Here is a 19,020-nt window from a genome sequence, read left to right as displayed (position 1 = left end):
TGTCCGTGGGGGCAGCGGCGGGGGGACACACGCGGCGCAGCCTGGCCGGGCGCGTGCGGTCTGCGCGCGGCGTGGGGTGGCCCCGCAGCCCCCGGGCCCGGGCCGGCCGCACGTTCCCTTTAAATGCAGCCGGCGGGGAGCTGTCCGGGCTCCGGGCGCTGCCTGGCTTCCTGCAGGATGGAGCCGGGCGGAGGAGGCGGAGGGGGGGCCCGTGCTAATTACATAAGCAAAACGTAAATAATTCGCGGGAAAAAGTGAAAAAGATGGCGCCCCGCCTCACCCGCCTGCAGCGCCGCTAGCCGGGGAGCAGCCGGCGCGCCCGGGGGCGGCATGGGGGGGACCCCGCGCCCCAGGCACTGAGCCGCCCGCGGGCAGCGCCCCAAGGACCTGGCGGAGCGGTAAGGGGGGGCCGGGGCGGGGGGCGCGGACACCCGGCGCAAAGTTTGCAAGGTGACCGCGGGTGCGGGGCTGGCTGGGGCAGGGGGTGTCTGCGCTTGGAGATCCAGGCGAGAAGGAAACTCCCCCCTCCCGCAGACTTTGTGGATTTTGTAGGGTTAGCTAGATTTTTTTTTTTTTGGGTGGGTGGGGGGTCTTCGGCAGATCCTGACACACTCGCCGGGGGCTGAACCTGCTTCCTTGGCGGGGGGTGTTGCATGGGTTAAAAAGCAAACAACCCCAATGAGGACAACCCCCCCCCCCCCAAGCGATTGTTAGTCCGGGCACGTTGGCGGCTCGGGCGGCCGCGGCCGGAAAGTTAGCGAGGGAGCGGGGAAAACCGGCCCCGGCCCTGGCGACGCGTCCGAGGATGCAAACGTGGGAGCCGCGACCCGCCCCCGCGGCGGGGCCTTAATCCCACGGGAGCTTCGGCCCCGCGTGTCAGTGACTTTGTAGCCGCCGCCTCCGCCCCCTGCCCCGTCTGGGGGCCCGTTTGCCGGGGGCCGGGTGCGTCTCAAACGCCCCCCCCCCAAAAATAATGGTTTTAATTTTGAATGTTTTTGAATCAGCCAATCACAGCTCTGTGGGCGACCGGCTCCTAGGTGAGGGCCCGCCGCGGAGAGTTTTGTTGCCGGGGCCGGAGGGGGCCGGTCCTGGCTGGTGGAGAAAGGGAAATCGGGAGGGTAGCTGGGCGCGCCCCCCGCTTACGGGGCTGCCCCCTTCTCTCCCAGCGGTGGGGACACGTGGCGCCCACCCCCACCAGACGCTCTTTCCCTCCCATCGGGGCCGGGGCTGGGGCCGGGGCCGGGGGGCGGCTTGTGCCCGTGAATGAACCTGCCCTTGCGGGAGGCTGGGGCGCCGGCGATCCGCCCCTTCCCAAAGCACCGCCGAGCCGCCAGGGAAAGGGGTTGCCCGGCCCTGGCTCGTCTCCCTGCTCGGGCTGCTCCCTCGCCTGGGCTTTGGGCGCGGACCCCGGGTGCGCGGGTCTGGTCCCCCGCGGGGCATCGGCCCCTGGCTCCGGCCGGGACGAGCGCTGGCGGGGGGCTGAGTAATTAGCGCAGGGAGCTTTTCCTCCGAGAGGCCACAGGGTCCTTCCCGAAAAGGGGATTCATGCCTCTGGAATGTGGGAGAGTCGCTGACGTTCCTGGGCCTGCCTGGCAGCGATGTTTCATCTTCAAAGAGTCGCTTCCTGGCGCGAGCGGCCCGGGAGGGAGAGCTCAGTGGTGTGAGCATTGGCCTGCTAAGCGCAGGCTTGTGAGTTCAATCCTTGAGGGGGCCCTTTAGGGATCTGGGGCACAACTGGGGATGGGCCCTGCTTTGAGCAGGGGTTGGACTAGATGGCCTCCTGAGGTCCCTTCCAACCCCGATATTCTATGAATTCTATTCTGTGAATCATTGCTTTTATTTCTCCCCCGGGGGTGGGGGCCCAAAGGCAAACACCCCTTTTTAACTTTGGCGGAAGGAGAGACTGAGTGTTCTTGGGCCGGCTGCTCTTCCTGTCTTCGCTTTATCCTCTTCTGAGATGCGAAGAAAATGAATATGATTCCAACCATTATCCTGGAAAGGAAGCGAGGTGTTTTCAGTTTGGGACTGGCTGCCTTGGACTTGCCTGGAAAGGCGCCTTGCTCTCTAGCAAATATTTAACAAGCTGGGAATGTGTGTCATTTCCCAGGAGTAGCCCAGCTTTCCTTGAATAGGGCCAAATCCAGGGGGGAGTCTAAACTGGTGTTTGTCACTTCCTCTTCTAGCCCACTTGGAGTGGAGTACAAGTCATACCGATTTAGACTTACCTGTGAATCCGCAGGAAAGTTTTGCATTGTGTGGGCATATCAGGCAATCCCAGGGGCCTGGGTGAGAAAAGATCATCCTGAAGATTACACTGAATTAGGGGTTCCAGTCCCTATTCTGGCAAAATTCCCACTGATGTCAGGGGGATCCTCTCCTGTGTGAAGGCTGCCTTTGATTATTAGCTGGTAATGATAGCTAAAGGCTAGATTCTCATACTCTCCCTGTTGGGTAGCATCTTACTTCACAAATGGTCCAGTGAGGAGGGCCCAGTGAGACTAGAGCTGGGAGAACCGATCCGGATACATTACTTGAACCTTTGCCCTGAAACTGGACGTTTATGCATGGGGGATGGGGAAAGGCGATTTTTTTTTTTCCATTCAAATGTTATTTTTTGCATGCTTTCTGCACTTCCGGGTTCTGTCCCGGAGCGCAGACACCAGAAGCGAGTGAGGCTGCTGTCTAGGAATTTCCAGCCTAATTCTGTGGATTCAAGAGGTTAAGATAGTTGGGAAGAGAAAACTTCAAAATGAAGTTTGCCCACTACTCGTGGATGGGAGTTTCCAAATGCCCTGACCTCCCCTGCTTTAGCCTTTCTGTCTCTGTAACTCTGGTACCTGTCATCTGTCTCAGAATAATAACCATATAGTACTTGTTTTACTAAACTGAAGGCCAAACCAAATTCACATTGAAGTCAGTGGGTGTCTTCCCATTGACTTAAGGGGAAACTGAAACAGGTCTTAATATCATAGTCTGGTTTAATATGAAAACAAATCAGAGGGTGACTTGCATTTTTCGGTGGCCTGTAGCAGCTTGCTGATGTGATTGCCCAGAGACCATGCTCTTTGTGGGGTTTGCTTTGCTTGGCTACATTTGGACAGACTTGCATTAACTTTAGTTGAGAGACTCGCTAACCACTAAAATTTGACTCATCGAAGCTGTAAGTCTTATTGGTAGTTTGTAGGGTGTGCTCCTGTATTCATGTTTGCATGCAAAGTCCCAAGGGTAAAACACATTGAGTTGTTTATATTTTAAATCAATTCCAGGGCATAAACTAAGGCAGGAGTTTGTGTTGCAATTAAAGGGACAGTATCAAGATAAAAATCCTGTGTCACTCAATGATGTTGCCTTACCTGTGTTTACTAATGATATCAATGATTATTAAAACTGAAAGTATTTTAAAAATCAAATTTACTTGATGCCATTTGTTTACTTTTTGCTCTTCACTCCCCTAGGAGAGTGAAACTCGGCTGGTCAGTATCACTTTCTGTTTATAGTCAGTTGAATTTTCATGCTGGTGCCTTGATCCGGTGCTGCTGGGTTTGGGGGTTTATTAAAAAGTGCAGAATCATAGAATCATAGAATATCAGGGTTGGAAGGGACCTCCAGAGATCATCTAGTCCACCCCCCTGCTCAAAGCAGGACCAATCCCCAATTTTTGCCCCAGATCCCTAAATGGCCCCCTCAAGGATTGAACTCGCAACAAGAGAAATGTTTGAATTAAAATTCACAGAAATAAAAAGTAAATTCTGTCAACCCTTCAAATGTACATCTTTTGGCCTAAGTATTTCAGACCTGACGGGGCCTTCTGAAATGAGTGGTACCAGAGAAGCTCTTCTCTTTGTTCATTATGATCTTAGCTGTATCCCCTTTTCCTTGGTTTTGTTAACTGAAGGCTAATATAACTTATGTTTTCTCAGCTACAGACTGGGACCTCCGGTTCTAAAAGCATATACACCTCTACAGCTTGAGCTAAAAGAGTGGCTATTAGCCAAGGCTGAAGCAGGTTCATCAACCTCTATTTGTGGCCCTGCCACTACTCTAGGGGAACAGAATGCCACACGGAGTGGGTTACACTAGCAATAATCCTGTGCTATGCATAAGGCCTGTAACATCAGCCTCCTTATAGAGACAAAACTCCCAGTGAAGTGGGTGAGAGCTTTGTCTGATTAAGGATGGTGAGACTGGTACCAATGGCTCCCAGTACTGGAGAGTTTGCATGATCAGAACTAGCTTTTCCTTATGTTGTGATGGCAAAGTCACTGAGTGTGTGTTTTATTGGCAGTGTCTGCTGAGGCTCATGGAGAACGGCACACACAACCCAATCATCCGAGATGTCTATGCAGCTGCCAGCCACCTGCAACAAGCAGCCGTCAACTCTTCTGCGAATGGGAGTGGCTGCAAAGATCTGATGGTCAAACTGACTGAGGGGCAGTATGTGCTTTGCAGGTGGACTGATGGACTCTATTACCTTGGAAAGATCAAGAGGGTAAAGTAGGCGTTCAAAGCTCTATGCAATCTGACACGGTTCTCTATTACTTACTTATATACCAGAGATGTGCTTGAATCAGAGCCTAGATCCAAATGCTCCAAGTTTTATTGGGGGTGAGGGGTTGGAATCTGAACCTGGATCCTGATTTGAACTTCCCAGCAGATCCCGATATCTCAGTAATTGGAGTGACCCAAATCCTGCCTTCAAGTACCCCCAAACTTTGGGTGTTTTGAAATCTGGATTCAGGTCCCAGTTTGGGTGAATGCATCTGTCTCTTTTTAAAGGGCTAAACAGAAGCCCTTTTCTCTGCTAACACTAGACCTGTGCAAACCTTCCTGGGCTCATTTCCTAAGGGCTTCCCAGGCTAAGCCTTGCAGTTTGCTTCACAGGGGACTGACCCCTGCAAATCTGTTTGGAGGTTTGTTAGACTCCCACTCCATGTGCGCAAGTCCCTAGTCCTATCTCCTTCTCTCCAGGACCCCGAGAACAGCTTCTCTCACATATGTTGGGCATGGGCAGCAGGTCTTCCTTCCCTTCTTACTAAACACAGTTGGAAGTTCGACATTGTATTTATTTGATGGAAGCTGTCATTTTATCAAATCACCTGAAACAAAAACAATCAGCAACATATTTCATGTGCAATTTTATGGCAACATTTGTACTTTTATTTCCCACAAGTTCTAGTCTTTACACAGGAAGTTGGTGGCAGAGTCATGCTGGAAGACACTTAACCTCTCTGTGCCTCAGTTTACTTACCTGTGAAACTTTAACACATGCCCAACTTTTGTAAAGTAATTTGAGAGCCCTCCGTGGAAGATGCTGGCTAAGTGTTATCAGAAGGACTAGGCTCGTGAAAGCTGTCCAGGGTCAGTGAGGCACATCCAGTGATTGTGCTGCGATGGTAAACAGCCTGACTACTGGGGTTAAGACAAATTCTGCAGGTGGGTGGCTTGGCAAATTTGGGAACTCATTCTCAGGCTGCTGGTTTCCATCCAGCCCATATCAGTGGTGACCAGAAATCATTTCATTTGATGGTGAAATGAGGTGATGGGCTTCCGTCCGGTTTCTAGATGGTAAGCAGATCATCACGTTAGTGGGCTCCTCAGCAGAGATGCTAAGAGCTGGATGAGTGTGGGAACAAAGACTCTCTTATCTCTCGATGGTACTCCAAGGCAGGGGTGGGCACTGGTGCTGCCCGTGTGCCTGGTAGGTGGCAACACAGCCAGCTTTGGTTTTCAGGGCTGTTAGTCTAGCATCCCTCACCAAAGCAAAATGCAACTGGATGTTCCTTTAAAATCCACATGCTGCAGTGAGTTCCTGCGCAGAGCTATCAGAATGTTGTGAGTTTACAAAAATGCTTAAAGTGAGGGGGATAAAATTGCACCTGACACCTCTCTTGTTTGCACAGGTAAGTGGCTCCAAACAGAGCTGTCTTGTGACCTTTGAAGATAACTCCAAGTACTGGGTCCTTTGGAAGGATATTCAGCATGGTGAGTGAAGCTCTGGTCTCTTCTCCTGCCCTGGGTTTTTTTAAATAGGCAGGGACAAATCCCAAAAGGGGCTCAGCACCTTCTGCTTCTAAGGAAGGACCTGAAGACTCCCCAAACTTCCCATTTTCTCTTGTTTTGCTGGAGTGGCTTTAGCTGCGTGAGGCCTGGGCGTTGTTTAATCAAAGGTAGCTCTGGGACATCTGCTTCCATTGCTCTCAGCTGACTCCTTTGCTGCCCTACACTGGCTCTCCATTTATCAGGAGTGCTCCTGGGATCTTTGCACTGTGGGTCACCGAGCATGGGTGCCAAGTTAGATGGTAGGTTTTGGTATAACATACGTACGATGCAGCATGATTCAGCCTCCCCTGCCCAGACTCAGTGAGGGAATGTCCCATGGAAACATACCGCCTAGCCACTGGTCCCCTTCTTGCAGCACCCCTATGCCCTGTCTGTAGGATTTCTGCCCCCACTCTGCGCTGCATGGGGAAGGGGGTCAATGCAGATGCCACTAAAGTCATTCTGTTCACGGGCTGATATTTCTGATGTGTCATGTGCCAGGTCTGGATAAAGGCTCCAAATGTACCTGGCTGGGATCTGTAGGATATCTTTGCATCGTTGTATGTAAAAAAAAACAAACCAAAAACAAAAAACCTCCGGCATTTTAACGCTTTCAGTGCTGTCCAGAGCAGCAGGTCTGTCCAGAAAATGAGCGGTTTGTCTGAGTGGACATTCCTTTAACCCCTTGGGGCCATTTATTTGACCGGCGGTCTGGAAAATGTTAGGAGGAACAAGAACTGTTTGGATGTTCTGGCTAGACTAATGGTGGTTCGCTGGGCTGTGTTTGTCTCTGGCTGGTGCTTGCGTCATGTCCAGTGGCAGGATTCTTATCTCTGGCTTACATCCTGCCTGTGTGATCATTTAGCTCCATTTGTTTGGAGCTGTGAATTTTGCCGATGTGCCTGGGTTTTTCCCATGGGAGATACTCCTCGTCCTAATGGTCGAGGAAGGCTGGGTCAGGAGTCCCAACAGAGGCCACCAACACGTCTTCCCAAGGGCTGGGTGTGCTCTTTAGTGAGACATGTCTCCTGCTGCTCTCGGAGGTTGTGTGTCTGGTACCTGCAGAAGCCTTAGCCACTGGTGGCCCAAGGAATAAGAGACTGGAACTAGGAAACAAGCCTGGGTCTTGTGTGTGGCAATGCAGAGCTCAGTGGCTAGCCATGCTCACAATCCCATCAGACTGGCCTCAGACGCTGCTGTGTCACGTGGATGATCAAGCTGAATCGTTTTAGTCTAGAAAGAGCAGATGCCTCAGCTAGTGCCTTTGTCCACCTAGGGCGATACTTCCCCCTGCCCTGTGCAGAAGACCAATGCTGTCATAGCAGCTCTGTCTTCAGGAGCAATGCTGAAAAGAATCCAGTTTAGCATTTGGGGCGTTTAAATAATAGGATTTTGCACCAGCTTCCATGTAACATTCCACTTCTGGGATAATACGTGGCATTTATAACGTGCTGCTCGTCCCATAAAATGCCATTGAAAGTTTTCTTTTTAAACAAAACATGCAGGAATAGCTTCATCTTCATGGAAACGGGGATGGGGCAGGTGTTTGATGTGCCTCTAGCCATACTTACACCTCAGGTTTAGGGCAGGGAGTGAAGGAGGATACCAGGCCCTGCTGGGACTATGGCCACATGTCGTTTGCTCTGGAGCAGTCCCTCACCTCCCTGTGCAAGTGATGGAATCTGCCATCCGGTGATCGTGTGCTCATGAGGTGTGGGCTGTGAACGTGCATATGAGTAAAGGTTGGGATGAGCTTCCACTGAAATCCAGCCTATAGTTTGTTTTCACTCTGTAAGGTAAGCACTTGGCCATCCATTTGGATGAAGGATGCAACAGAGATCCTAGTCCCATGAACCTGTTCATAGCCAGAAGAAACAGCGGAAGAGAAATATGGCCTTGAATAGGATGACTTTGAAACTTCCCTGAGGCAGCAGCACGTCTTTAAACCTTTCACTTTATTTCTGATCCAAAGACAAAGGGTGCAATCCTGACTCTATTTGAGTGACTGGGAGTTGCACTCTGAATATGTAAGTGCTCCTAGAGGGGAGGTTCTCAAACTGGGGGTCGGGACCCCTCAGCGGGTCATGAGGTTATTACAGGGGGGCAGGGGATCGTGAGCAGTCAGCCTCCACCCCAAACCCCGCTTTGCATCCAGTACTTATAATGGTGTTAAATATATAAAAAAGTGTTTTTAATGTATAAGGGGGGTCGCACTCAGAGGCTTGCTATGTGAAAGGGGTCACTAACAAACAAAAGTTTGAGAACTACTCTGTTAGATCCTGCGTCTCTTCTCACACCAGTACAATTCCATTGACCCAATGGATGTACTTTGGATTTACCCTGGGCCGAGTGAGATGAGAGTCCGGCCCCTAGAGCCTATTTATGGGCTGCCTTGGTACAGAAATCTTGATTTTGCTACAGGCAAAAAAAAAAGCTATAAATTAACGTGCTCTTGGATGTCTTTTCACAAGGGCATGTCATGGGAATGATTTTTTTTTTTCACCCCAGTTTTCTGGCTAAGCTCGAAGCACACTTCAGTATTTTGCCAAGTCTGGTGTGTGTAGGGGCCAAGACAAAATTTGCTGGTTCTGATCCAGTAGGTCAGTTCTTAGCTGGAGTTTCTGCAGATGCCGGCAACCCTCGCTTTGTTACAGATGTCCCTCCCAGACAGACCTGGGAACGTATGTTAGTTGAAAAGCAAATATCATCCTTCTTGGGGGAAACTGTTCTCCTCTGTGACTCAAAGTGGTGGCTGAACAGAAGGATGCGCAAGTGTCTAAGAGGATTCTGGGTTGGGCTCCCCACGTAGAATGTTCTGGGATAGGTTCTAGCCTGCATATGTGTCTGCACATAGAGGTGTAACTACTGGTGAGCTCATGGTCAAGCCAGGAAGAGAACTTAGGAGTTGCCCAGGTTCTTTCCTTTAACTATATAATGTGGTGTGTGTGTGTTTGAGGGTATAAATAGAATTTTGCCAGCAGACCTTCTTCCCCACCCCCTCCCGGGTATTTCCTGCCAAGATGTTGCCTGAATCACGCATCTCTGAACCCACTGCTCTCTTGCTCTTTTTTTAGCTGGTGTCCCCGGAGAAGAGCCAAAGTGTAACATCTGCCTGGGAAAGACATCAGGGCCCCTGAACGAAATCCTCATCTGTGGAAAATGTGGTCTAGGTAAGAGCGAGTGCTGCTCCAGGTAGAGTGTGATGCCCCCCCCGGATTGTGGAAACTGCTTCAGATTCTGATGCTCTTCTCAGACTGGAGCAGGGCCCAGCACGCCTGGTTCCCCCTCCTGCAGGCCTTGTGCTGCGAGAGAGCATGGCTGCCTTGCTTCGACATTTCTGGCTGACCCTGGCAGTGACGGTGGCTTTCATTTTTGTGTTTTCTGGTACTGAAGGGCCACAATGTCATTGCTTGGGCAGGAAGGAGAAAATGAACTTGGCACACTTGGCAGACCTTTTCTCACAGAGTAGCAGACCAGGGTGGAGGAGCAGGGGATCCGCTCCTCCCCTTTTACACTAAGCTGATACTTGCAGAGTTTGTTAATAAGGGATACCCGATGAACAGAGCTGGCCATTTCCCCAGTACGGTGTCATGTGTCACTCTGGCATACAGTGAAAACAGGTGGCATTCACTGAAAACCAGGTGCCCAGTGTGGCCACTCTCAGGCAGAATCCCCACTGGCTTCGGGATCCCAGGGGTCCCAGCTTCGGGGTCCCAGCACTGCCGCAAGACAGGTTAGAACCACAGAAAGCAGCTGAGGAGTAACGTGACTGTTCGCATTTGGTTGAGAGCTGAGTGCGTGTATGTTTGGGGGAATGATCGGGGGGGTGGGCCGCATGGGGCTGCGTGTACGTTTGGGGAGGAGGAGTGAGACTGTGCATGGGATGGGGTGTAGTGGGCGGGGGATGAATGCAGGGCATGTGTGGGTGTGTCTATATTTGGCAGGATGAGTGGGGCTGTGAATGGGTGTGCGTGGGGGGTGTATGTTTACGGGGGATGGGATGCAGCTAATGTTTCCTCTCGGTTCATTGAAACCCCCGGGTGTCCCATGGCTCTGATTTGCCGGCTGCAGGGGAGCTGTGCCGTTAATGCTGGATGCATGCTGAGCTCCAGGCTGGCCTTTCTCTGGCCGGGAGAACCTGGCGTTATCCAGTCGGGGCTACGGGATACCCGTTAATCCCCTTCCACGACCTGTGGCCGATCATTAGCGGCTGCTGTTACTGTGTGTGTTTGTGGGTGGGCCGTACCTGTGCGCACACAACCCCTGCCTTCTCATTGGCCAGCTGGTCTCTGTGCTCCCAGAAGGCTCTTGGCTCGCTGTACACTGATTGTCCCTCCTCTAGGCTATCACCAGCAGTGCCACATCCCGGTGGTGGACAGCAGCGACGGCCCCGTGCTGACGCCCTGGTTTTGTCGGAGATGTATATTTGCCCTGGCTGTACGGGTGAGTGAGGCTCGCCGTCCTGCTCGCTAGCTCTCCGGTCCGTTTTTGGTTCTGCGGGGGTGGCGATTACAAGTTAGCTCCTTCCCTTCTGGGGGCTGCCAACCGCAACAAGAACCTGCCCTGCCAGGTGGTTTTTGCTGGGCAAACTCTCTGCAGTGGGTGGCTGACTGCGCGGTACTTACCCCGGCTCTTCATGCAGGGGTTAGCTTAGGGGGACTGGGCAGAAGAGCCCTGCATTCCTATGGAGGGGTGAAATCCTTTGTAGCTGATGGCAAGGGGGCAGGATCACCCGCTCTGTGCTGGGACAGAAGGGAGCCAGCTTGCATCGCCCCTGCTCGGGGGCTGCCGGTTCAGCACCCCCTGCTGTGTCTGGAAGCCCACTCTAACTTGTGCCCCATGGGTCGTGGCAGGGCACAGAATCGTAAGGCTTCACCTTGGCTGTGCCTCCCACATGGGGGCAGGGAGAGCTCCTGTGGCGCTGGCCTAGCTGTCTCTGCGCCTGGCGGGGGGCCCTGCTGCACTGAGGGAGTTTACCAGTCAGGGGCCGGGCAGCCCCTCTGCACCAGCCAAGCTGGCAGAAGGCAGCCGTGGTGCAGGGGGGAAGTCACGGCTCAGTCGAGGTCTCAGCTGAAATAACTGGGGAAAATCCTGGAAAACATTAAAAAGTGACTGTTACTCCTGGGACCTGCCCATTTCAACAGGGGAAAGGGACCCGTGTTCCCTGCCTCCATGGCGTGCTCCTGTACAACAGCTGTGTTCCCTTTCGCTCCAGCCCCCAGCTCCTGCCAGCGGGCGTCAGTGGCCAGAAAGCCATCTTGAGTCGTCCTGATTGCTACTAGCGCCCATGTCAGGGTTATGGAGCAGAGATGGGCTTAAGCCACAGAGCTCAGCCCTGCGCCCTCCGGCTTCTGGGGGGAGCACCGCCAGGCCTATATCCGTTTAAAGAGAAATTCAAATCCCAGGCTTTCCCTGGCACTTGCTTCTCTTTGCCCAGTAGGCTGCATTCCATGATTGATTGATTTTACACAGTACCTTTCACCAGGATTCAAAAGTGACTAGTGATCTGGGGCCCGACCCAGCTGCTGCCCTTTAAAGGGGCCTGCTTTTCAGAGAGTTCTGACCCTTTGCCCTGTGCAGATTGGGCCCTTTTTAAGGAATCTCTTGATTGGGAACCCAGACGTGAACCCCAGGCTGTTGTAACACTAGGGGATTGCAAATACTGGAAGCAGAACATTGGGGAATTCGGAATGCAAGAGCAGGGAAAGAGGACATGTTTTCAGCTAAGGCTGAACTGACATTATGGGAGTAGCAGCATGAGTGTCTGGCAGGAGTTGTGGTCGTGCAGCCCAGCACTCCTTCAGCATCTTTGTTAGAAGGGGCTCTTTGGGCTTTACCCTCATGGATTTGTTTCTATGCTTCCCACTGGGTATGACCCCCATTTTGCAGGTGGGGAAACTGAGGCACAGAGCGGGGAAGTAACTGCTGGGTAGCCTTGGGCTAGCCAATTGGCAGAGCGCACTGGCTCTTGGCCCCCTGATCTGACCATTAGCTACTTTCGTGCACCCTCCAAATTTGGGACCTGAGCCTGCGTCCTTGCAGCTGATGGCAAAATACCCATTGACTTCCATGGGGCCAGGCTCGCTCCCCTAGTCACAAGCTTCCTCGTGCACGGCTGTGCTGACCCTATGTTCTGCTTGGTCCTGCAGAAAGGTGGCGCCCTGAAGAAGGGAGCCATCGCCAAGACGCTGCAAGCCATCAAGATGGTGCTGTCCTACAACCCGGAGCAGCTGGAATGGGATTCTCTGCACAGGACCAATCAGCAGCAGTGTTACTGTTACTGCGGGGGGCCTGGCGAGTAAGGCCCCAAACTTATTACACTGCTCTTGGATTTGAATGTGGCTATCAAAGATCAGACTTCTAATGTGTGTGACATGCCCCCTCCTCCAGTATAACCGAGACCACCGTGTCCCAGTGGGCTCAGCTGGTCCTGCACAGCGGCAGGGACCTATGCTAGCCTTACTTACCGACTCTGTAGCTGATGCATGAGCCAGACTAGAACCCAGCTCCCTCTCCCATAACTGTTTGCTGAGCAGGGCCAGGGAGAGCGAGACAGAGTGGGTGGGACAGAATACGACCAGGAAGCAAGACAGGGCTGCTTCAATTGCAGTCACTGTTTAGATTCAAACTGCACTTTAGCCCATACTAGCTGGGCTGTTCAGTGTTAGTCTAACATCACCTTGGCTCGGGGAGGGAGAGAAATGGAGCTAGCTAGCATGAACTGACTCCCTGGGCTGTTTTTGATCTTTGTATCATGGTAGCAGCTGAGATCAGGGCCCTGTTGGGCCAGGCATGGTACAAAAACAGGGAGAGACAGAGTCTGGCACACCGAAGCTTCCAATCTAAATAGACAAGATGGGCAAAGGACGTGTCATTATCCCCACTGTATAGATGGGGCACTAGGGCACAGAACTGAGGGCTTGTCCACGAACGCAGAGGAAGACTGTTACAAAGTGTGGGACTAGTGTCCCGGTCCAGTACCTTAACCACCAGGCCATCCTTCCTCCCTAGGGCAAGTGTGAGATTGAAGGTCAGTTCCCGGGGAAGGCTTTTTTGAGGGTGCAGTTCTCACCCCATAAGCACATGTCAGGTTCTGAGTTTGCAGCGTTTCCCATTCCCCCGAATGTGGCTGCTGAGCATGTTGCCCCGTCTCCAGGAGGAAGGCGATGGGTTGCAGTTTACTCAGCGCTGATGCAGTGGCTCTGGGATGCAAGAGCTGCTTCCCCTTGCTGTAACAACAAGCTGCAGGTGGGAATCCCCCATCTGAAAATAACCCAGTTGGGGAAAGGCACAGAGGACCAAAATAACCATCTAGAGAGCTGCTGCAGGGTGCATTTGCAGTGAGGCTTCCTGTGTGCTTAACTGGGAGAGGCTGCTAAGAAAGCCAGCTGTCCCAGCGAGCTGCTGAGGTGTGAGGTTATCAGTGTGATCAAAATACCTAATCCAGGGTGAAAGGCTGCGACCAAGTAGCTTTAGTTACTAAACTTTATATTTGATAAAAAATATTGTCCGGAAATCCAGATCTGGGTAGTATCTGGGGTCTTCCAAGGGGCCCCTGGTTAAGTGCCCAACTCCCATTGCAGTTCAGTGGGGCTGGTTGACTTCTTTGCCTCCTTCGAAAACTCTGTCTGGATCCCCCTGCTCCCCCTTTTTAATGTAAATGTCAGTGGTGGATTTTTTTAAATATAGCCCTTCCCCTGCAACATTACAAACCCAGACCCATCAGGCCTGATTCTCCACTGTCCTGCGCCTCGCGCCATCATTTCCACCAGTGTTGAGGGGGTATGAAATTCTGCCATTCCCATTTGGGGAGCGTTGCACACCCATTTTGCACACTTACTTTGCCCTGGTGTCAACGCCTGCCCAACATGCTGCGCAATCGAGAATTGCCTCCATTTGCCTGTAGGGCACCATGTATGGCAAAGGTGATCTAGTCCTAATGCACCTCACGCCACCTCTGAGAGTGTTGAAATCTGATCTCTCTTCCCAGATGGTACCTGAAGATGCTGCAGTGTTACAGTTGCAGGCAGTGGTTCCACGAGGCCTGCACGCAGTGCCTTAGCGACCCCATGATGTTTGGAGACAGGTACGTCCTTCCCCAGCTCACCCTGTTGTTTTGTTCCATGCATCCCTGAGGGTCGAGCCAGAGTTGTGCATTGGTCAGTCTATTTCCTCCCCCAGCTGACTGTTAACACGCTCACTGATGTTTTGGGAGCAGCTGGAATCGGTGGGGTTGTGTCCCTTCATCTCAGGCAATCGGGCTTCCTTCAGGTGTCCTGGGAATTGCTGCTCGGCTGAAATCCTGGCTGATTGCTTGGCCAAAAGCTGGTGGATTACAGCAAGCAGCGGTCCGGAGAGAGCTGCCACTTTGAGTTCACTGACTGAGCGAGTGTCTCCCTCTGTCTTGTGTACATGGACACTCAGAGCATGGCAAGCTAGGGTGCAAGTCTGCCCTGCACTAGCCTGCGAGCACTAAATGTCCATGGGGACCCTGCTGCTGCGCACTATCAGTTCCCGAGTGGGATATGGAAGCACCCTGGGGAGCTGTTTGTGTGCAGCAGCGGGGCCTGCGTGGACACTCGGTGCATGGCCGGCTAATGCAGAGCAGATCTGCACCCCGACTTGCTGCGGACTAACTGTGCGTCTGGACAGGTTCCAGGTTGTGCATTCTCTGGCTGTGTGTGGGGAAGGGGGGTCCTTGTCCCTTTGTGTGCAGGGTGGATCTGTGGCTAGGAGATGGCTCCTCACTCATTTCTGACCCCCCAACCTGGTGCAGTCAGGGCGTGTTCTGGCCAGCAGCCTGCCAGCCAGGAGACTGCCAGGCACAGCAGAGAGAATGGCTTTTCTCCGATGATCTGAAGCAACTGGCAGTGCTCAGATGGCCTGGGCCACGCTGGGGCAGGCAGAGGGGAGCTTCAGTTCCTCTCTACGATGCCCTCTGGCTGACCCAAAGGGCTGAATTGCTGGACTCTGCAGTGACCTTCTCTGCAGCTGAGGAAGGGGGCAGGGGCAGGACTCTGAAAGGGGCTGGAGGAGGGAGTGAAGCCTGCAAGCATTGCCCGGGGGAGCGGAGTGACTTTGGCCCCAGTCCGGGCCAGAGGACAACACAGCCTGGCACATGCAGGAGGATGGATTCTACCGCAGTCATTGCCCCACATGGGCACAGAGGATCCTGCTGCAATGCTGAGACCCGCTGCCCTTCGGGGAGGGTGGGCTGGCGGCTGGTACTCTACAAGCCAGAGCCTCAGGCTGTCCTGTTAGAGAGATGATCCCAAATCCACCCCCCTTCTGAGCTGCCCCCCACCTTACCCTGTGTTTCTCGCTCTCTCTCTTTCAGGTTTTATGTTTTTTTCTGTGCGGTGTGTAACCAGGGGCCAGAATACATCAAGCGCCTGCCCTTGAGATGGTAAGAGTTGGCGAGTAGTCTCTTTGGGCTCAAGAGATCAGGGCTGGAACCTGGGGCTCCCAACTGATGGGGCGAAGCCCTGACTCCTTGGCTGCCAGCCTCCACCTGAATTTCTCTCTCGCTCGGTCAGGGACTTTCAGAGTTGTCCCCGGAAGTGCAGGGTCTCTGAAGTGCCTCCACGTGGCCCAGGGTTGTAACTGTCCCTTGGAAGAGACATAGCCAAGCAGATGCATGTGCTGCACCAGAGGGAGGTCATTGCCTTGATATTTTCTCCTATACCGGAGCTCTATTTATGGCTGCTGCAGGAAGGGTGGGATCAGCATTGAGAGGGGCAGGGGGCCGGTCTCTCTGAGAGGAGCCTTAATTTGTGGAATGGAATACACAGCAACAAAGCTGAGAACCACTGATCAGCACAGGGAGAAGGCCAGAGAGAAGCCAGTGTCTAATGGCTTCCTTTCCCCTTGGTGCCCCTTCGAGAGCGGAGTGAAGTGTCTTCAGCTGTCACTTTCCTCTGGGAACTTTCTGTGCAGTTCGGGGGTGGGAACAGAACTCCGCTCAGCCCATCTGGCTCTCTGACCAGCTGTTTGATAATCAGGCATAATTTATCCTTCCTGGGCCTCCTGGCTCTCCCCATTCTGTCCTGCATGCAGCAGGGCCTGGGTTATGCTGGAGGAGGATGAGAATGTGGACGTCCCCAGGGGTCCCCTGTTAATGGCATCCCCATGCCTGCCTAAGCTGCACGTTGAACTGAAGCTGCGTCTTCATGCAGTTACTTGGCCCAGGAGACTGATCTCACACTTGTTTCTAAAAATCAACGGGCCTGGCTCTTAAAGGAGCTGAGCAGCTGCAATCCCCCCCAGTATGAGCGGACTCAGCCCCGCCGAACGTCCGGCTCACCATGTCCTGAGTTCCAACCTAGTGAGCATCCCTGGGTGTGGGCCACTTTCCCCGCAAGCTTTGGGGATCTGTGTGGAGGGGGCATTTGCATTTTATTGGTACGCCCATGATTTATTTTATAGTTTAGGGAGCATTAAAATGTTTCTGCCCCTTCTGTCCTGACCTGCTCTCCCAGTCCAGGGCTCCACACACAGCTTTGTTGATGCCCCTTAATCCCAACCTGCAGAACTGCTACCCATGTTATAATCCTCCTGATGCAGGTCACTCTGGGCTAGCTCAAGATAATCTGGGATTCAGTGTGTGATCTTCAGTGATCAACCTATGCCATGCAAGCTGGAGCATGGTTCAGTTCTATAGGGGACTAGGTCTTGCATCTAAAACTGGTGTATGTTTGTGGAGTCAGTTAGGGACTAGTGGATGGCAGTTTCCTACTAAACAGAAAGCGGATGATTTGATTTGTGCCCTAAATGGGGAGGCTCCTGACCTTCCACTGGGCTCCATAACCGTGGAGTTCTTGGTCAAAGGGAATCAGCTTGTCTATCGTCCTGCATAGAACTGAAGCAGGAGCCTCACACTGGCATTTCACCCTCTCCCTGGTGCGGGGAGGTTGCCAGGATCTTTGCAGCTTTGGAGGCATCACCTGAACTGGCCCTGGCTAGTTCCGTTGTGAGCCTCTTTTCTGACCTACAAGCTAACCCAGGGCTTCTCCTGAGCACACCCTGCTCCGGGAGTCAAGTTGTGTGGCACGGATTCCTACGGAGGCTGGACCCAGGCTGCATGCTGGGTGTATTGTATGTGAGCCAAAATACATATTTGCCAGCAGATAAGTCACCCAGGTGATCTGGCCACATGTCTCTCCCTTTAGTTAAGGGATTAAGTGCAAGTTTATATAGCAGAGACCTCATAGGTCAGAGGATAAATAACACTTTCCCCTTCTCTAGTGCTTCTTATCTGCGGTTCTCAAAATGCTTTACATGTTTATATTAATGAATTCCCACAACCTGCCACGGTGAAGTCGAGGATATGCAGACATTGTTTAACCAGCCACTGAAATGCAGCTTCCTCTGGGATGAAATACAGTAGCTGTTTAACGGGGTATGCCCCTACTGTGCAGCTGGTTTAGAACAGGAATAGAGGGATACAATATATCAGGGGTCGGCAACCTTTTAGAAGTGGTGGGCCGAGTCTTCATTTATTCACTCTAATTTAAGGTTTTGTGTGCCAGTCATACATTTTAACGTTTGTAGAAGGTCTCTTTCTATAAGTCTATAATATATAACTAAACTATTGTTGTATGTAAAGTAAATAAGGTTTTTAAAATGTTTAAGAAGCTTCATTTAAAATTAAATTAAAATGCAGATCTTATCAGTTTAGTGTGATCCTTGCCCTTGCTTTTCCTTGCTGAGTTTTCCAATGTGTGGCATGTATTTGGATACTTTAAGCTGCACACAGGCTTCTGAGTGATCAGTTGTTAACCGACTCTGAGAGGGACAGAGGACAGATTTCATGTGTGAAAATACCTGTTCACACAGGTATGTGGATCCAAATGCTGAAAGCATTGCAAATGCAATTTTCTTCAAACAGTTAAATTTCACTGGCATGGACATAGCAGGTCAGAATAGAGGCCCCATGATCTCTCTCGGTCGCTTCAAGTGCACTTCGCAGATCTCCAAACTTCGATGCCCAGAATTCTGAGCTTTTTAACTGAATGAGCTGCATTTCGAAATCTTCAACACCCATCCACGGAAATACAGACAAATCCAAGTTGCTTTCGTTGAACTTTTCAGGTTTAATTAGAAAAGAAAGCATTGGGCCAAATCGCTGGAAATCTTGAAATCTGTCAGAAAATACTGATTCCAGTTCTTGCATGTACATTCTAATCTCAACGTCAAACGCAGTGCGCTGTTCCATGTGGCATGATAGTGATGTAAGCAGCAAATCAGGATGTAAAACTATCCCAGTACAGTGGCGCTGAAATAATTTTTAAGGTGGGGGTGCTGAGCTGTGCCCCCTCTTGCCCCTGTCTGCACCCCTCACTGCCCCAGGCTGGGGCCGTGGGCCATAGCTGGCGGGGGGCGCGCTGCAGAGCCCCGGGCCGGTGGTCAGGACCCCAGGCCGGCGGCGGGCTGAGCGGGGCCGGCGGATGGAACCCCGGCTGGCAGCGGGCCAGTGGCCGGTATCCCAGGCCAGCAGCAGAGCCCTGGGCCGGTGGTCAGGACCCCAGGCCGGCGGCGGGCTGAGCGGGGCCGGCGGATGGAACCCCGGCTGGCAGGGGGCCAGTGGCCGGTATCCCAGGCCAGCAGCAGAGCCCCCGGGACCGGTGGCCAGGACCCGGGCAGTGTGAGTGCCACTGAAAACCAGCTCGTGTGCTGCCTTCGGCACACGGGCCATAGGCTGCCTGCCCCTGCCATATATAACTGGGGACGTGTTTCCAGGGAGGCAGGATGTAAACGCAGCCAGCACCTATTTTCATGTGACTAGGAGCCTCTGCGGCCAGCCGTCAGCCTCCTGCACTTTGTTTTTCAGCTAACATTTAGATCATCCAGGAATCCCCCTCCCCACTACCTGAACTGCAGCACTGAGCATGTGGCTGAAACTGACAAAAAGCCAGGAAACTAGGAATGAATCCTGGCACTCTGCAGGTTAGCCAACTCAGTGGGGCTCAGGTATTCCAGCAT

The 19,020-nt window shown here is 52.5% G+C and overlaps 1 protein-coding gene across 1 annotated transcript in view; it reads left to right on the top strand.

Annotated features, from left to right (window-relative positions):
* The first annotated feature begins 264 nt into the window (after positions 1–264).
* The window catches only part of PHF19 (PHD finger protein 19), a 30,761-nt gene continuing 12,005 nt past the window's right edge, over positions 265–19,020 (top strand). The window contains exons 1-8 of the mRNA XM_077836117.1: positions 265–398; positions 4,286–4,489; positions 5,901–5,982; positions 9,114–9,209; positions 10,382–10,482; positions 12,189–12,337; positions 14,030–14,125; positions 15,377–15,445. Of these exons, the coding sequence (XP_077692243.1) occupies positions 4,301–4,489; positions 5,901–5,982; positions 9,114–9,209; positions 10,382–10,482; positions 12,189–12,337; positions 14,030–14,125; positions 15,377–15,445 (782 nt within the window). The 5' untranslated portion in view covers positions 265–398; positions 4,286–4,300. The remainder of the gene's footprint in view (positions 399–4,285; positions 4,490–5,900; positions 5,983–9,113; positions 9,210–10,381; positions 10,483–12,188; positions 12,338–14,029; positions 14,126–15,376; positions 15,446–19,020) is intronic.

Source organism: Eretmochelys imbricata, chromosome 16 (assembly GCF_965152235.1).
Source record: "Eretmochelys imbricata isolate rEreImb1 chromosome 16, rEreImb1.hap1, whole genome shotgun sequence".
In the NCBI taxonomy this organism is placed as follows: Eukaryota; Metazoa; Chordata; order Testudines; family Cheloniidae; genus Eretmochelys; species Eretmochelys imbricata.
The sequence above is the reverse complement of the archived record's forward strand: the minus strand, read 5'-3'. Positions and strand labels throughout refer to the sequence as shown.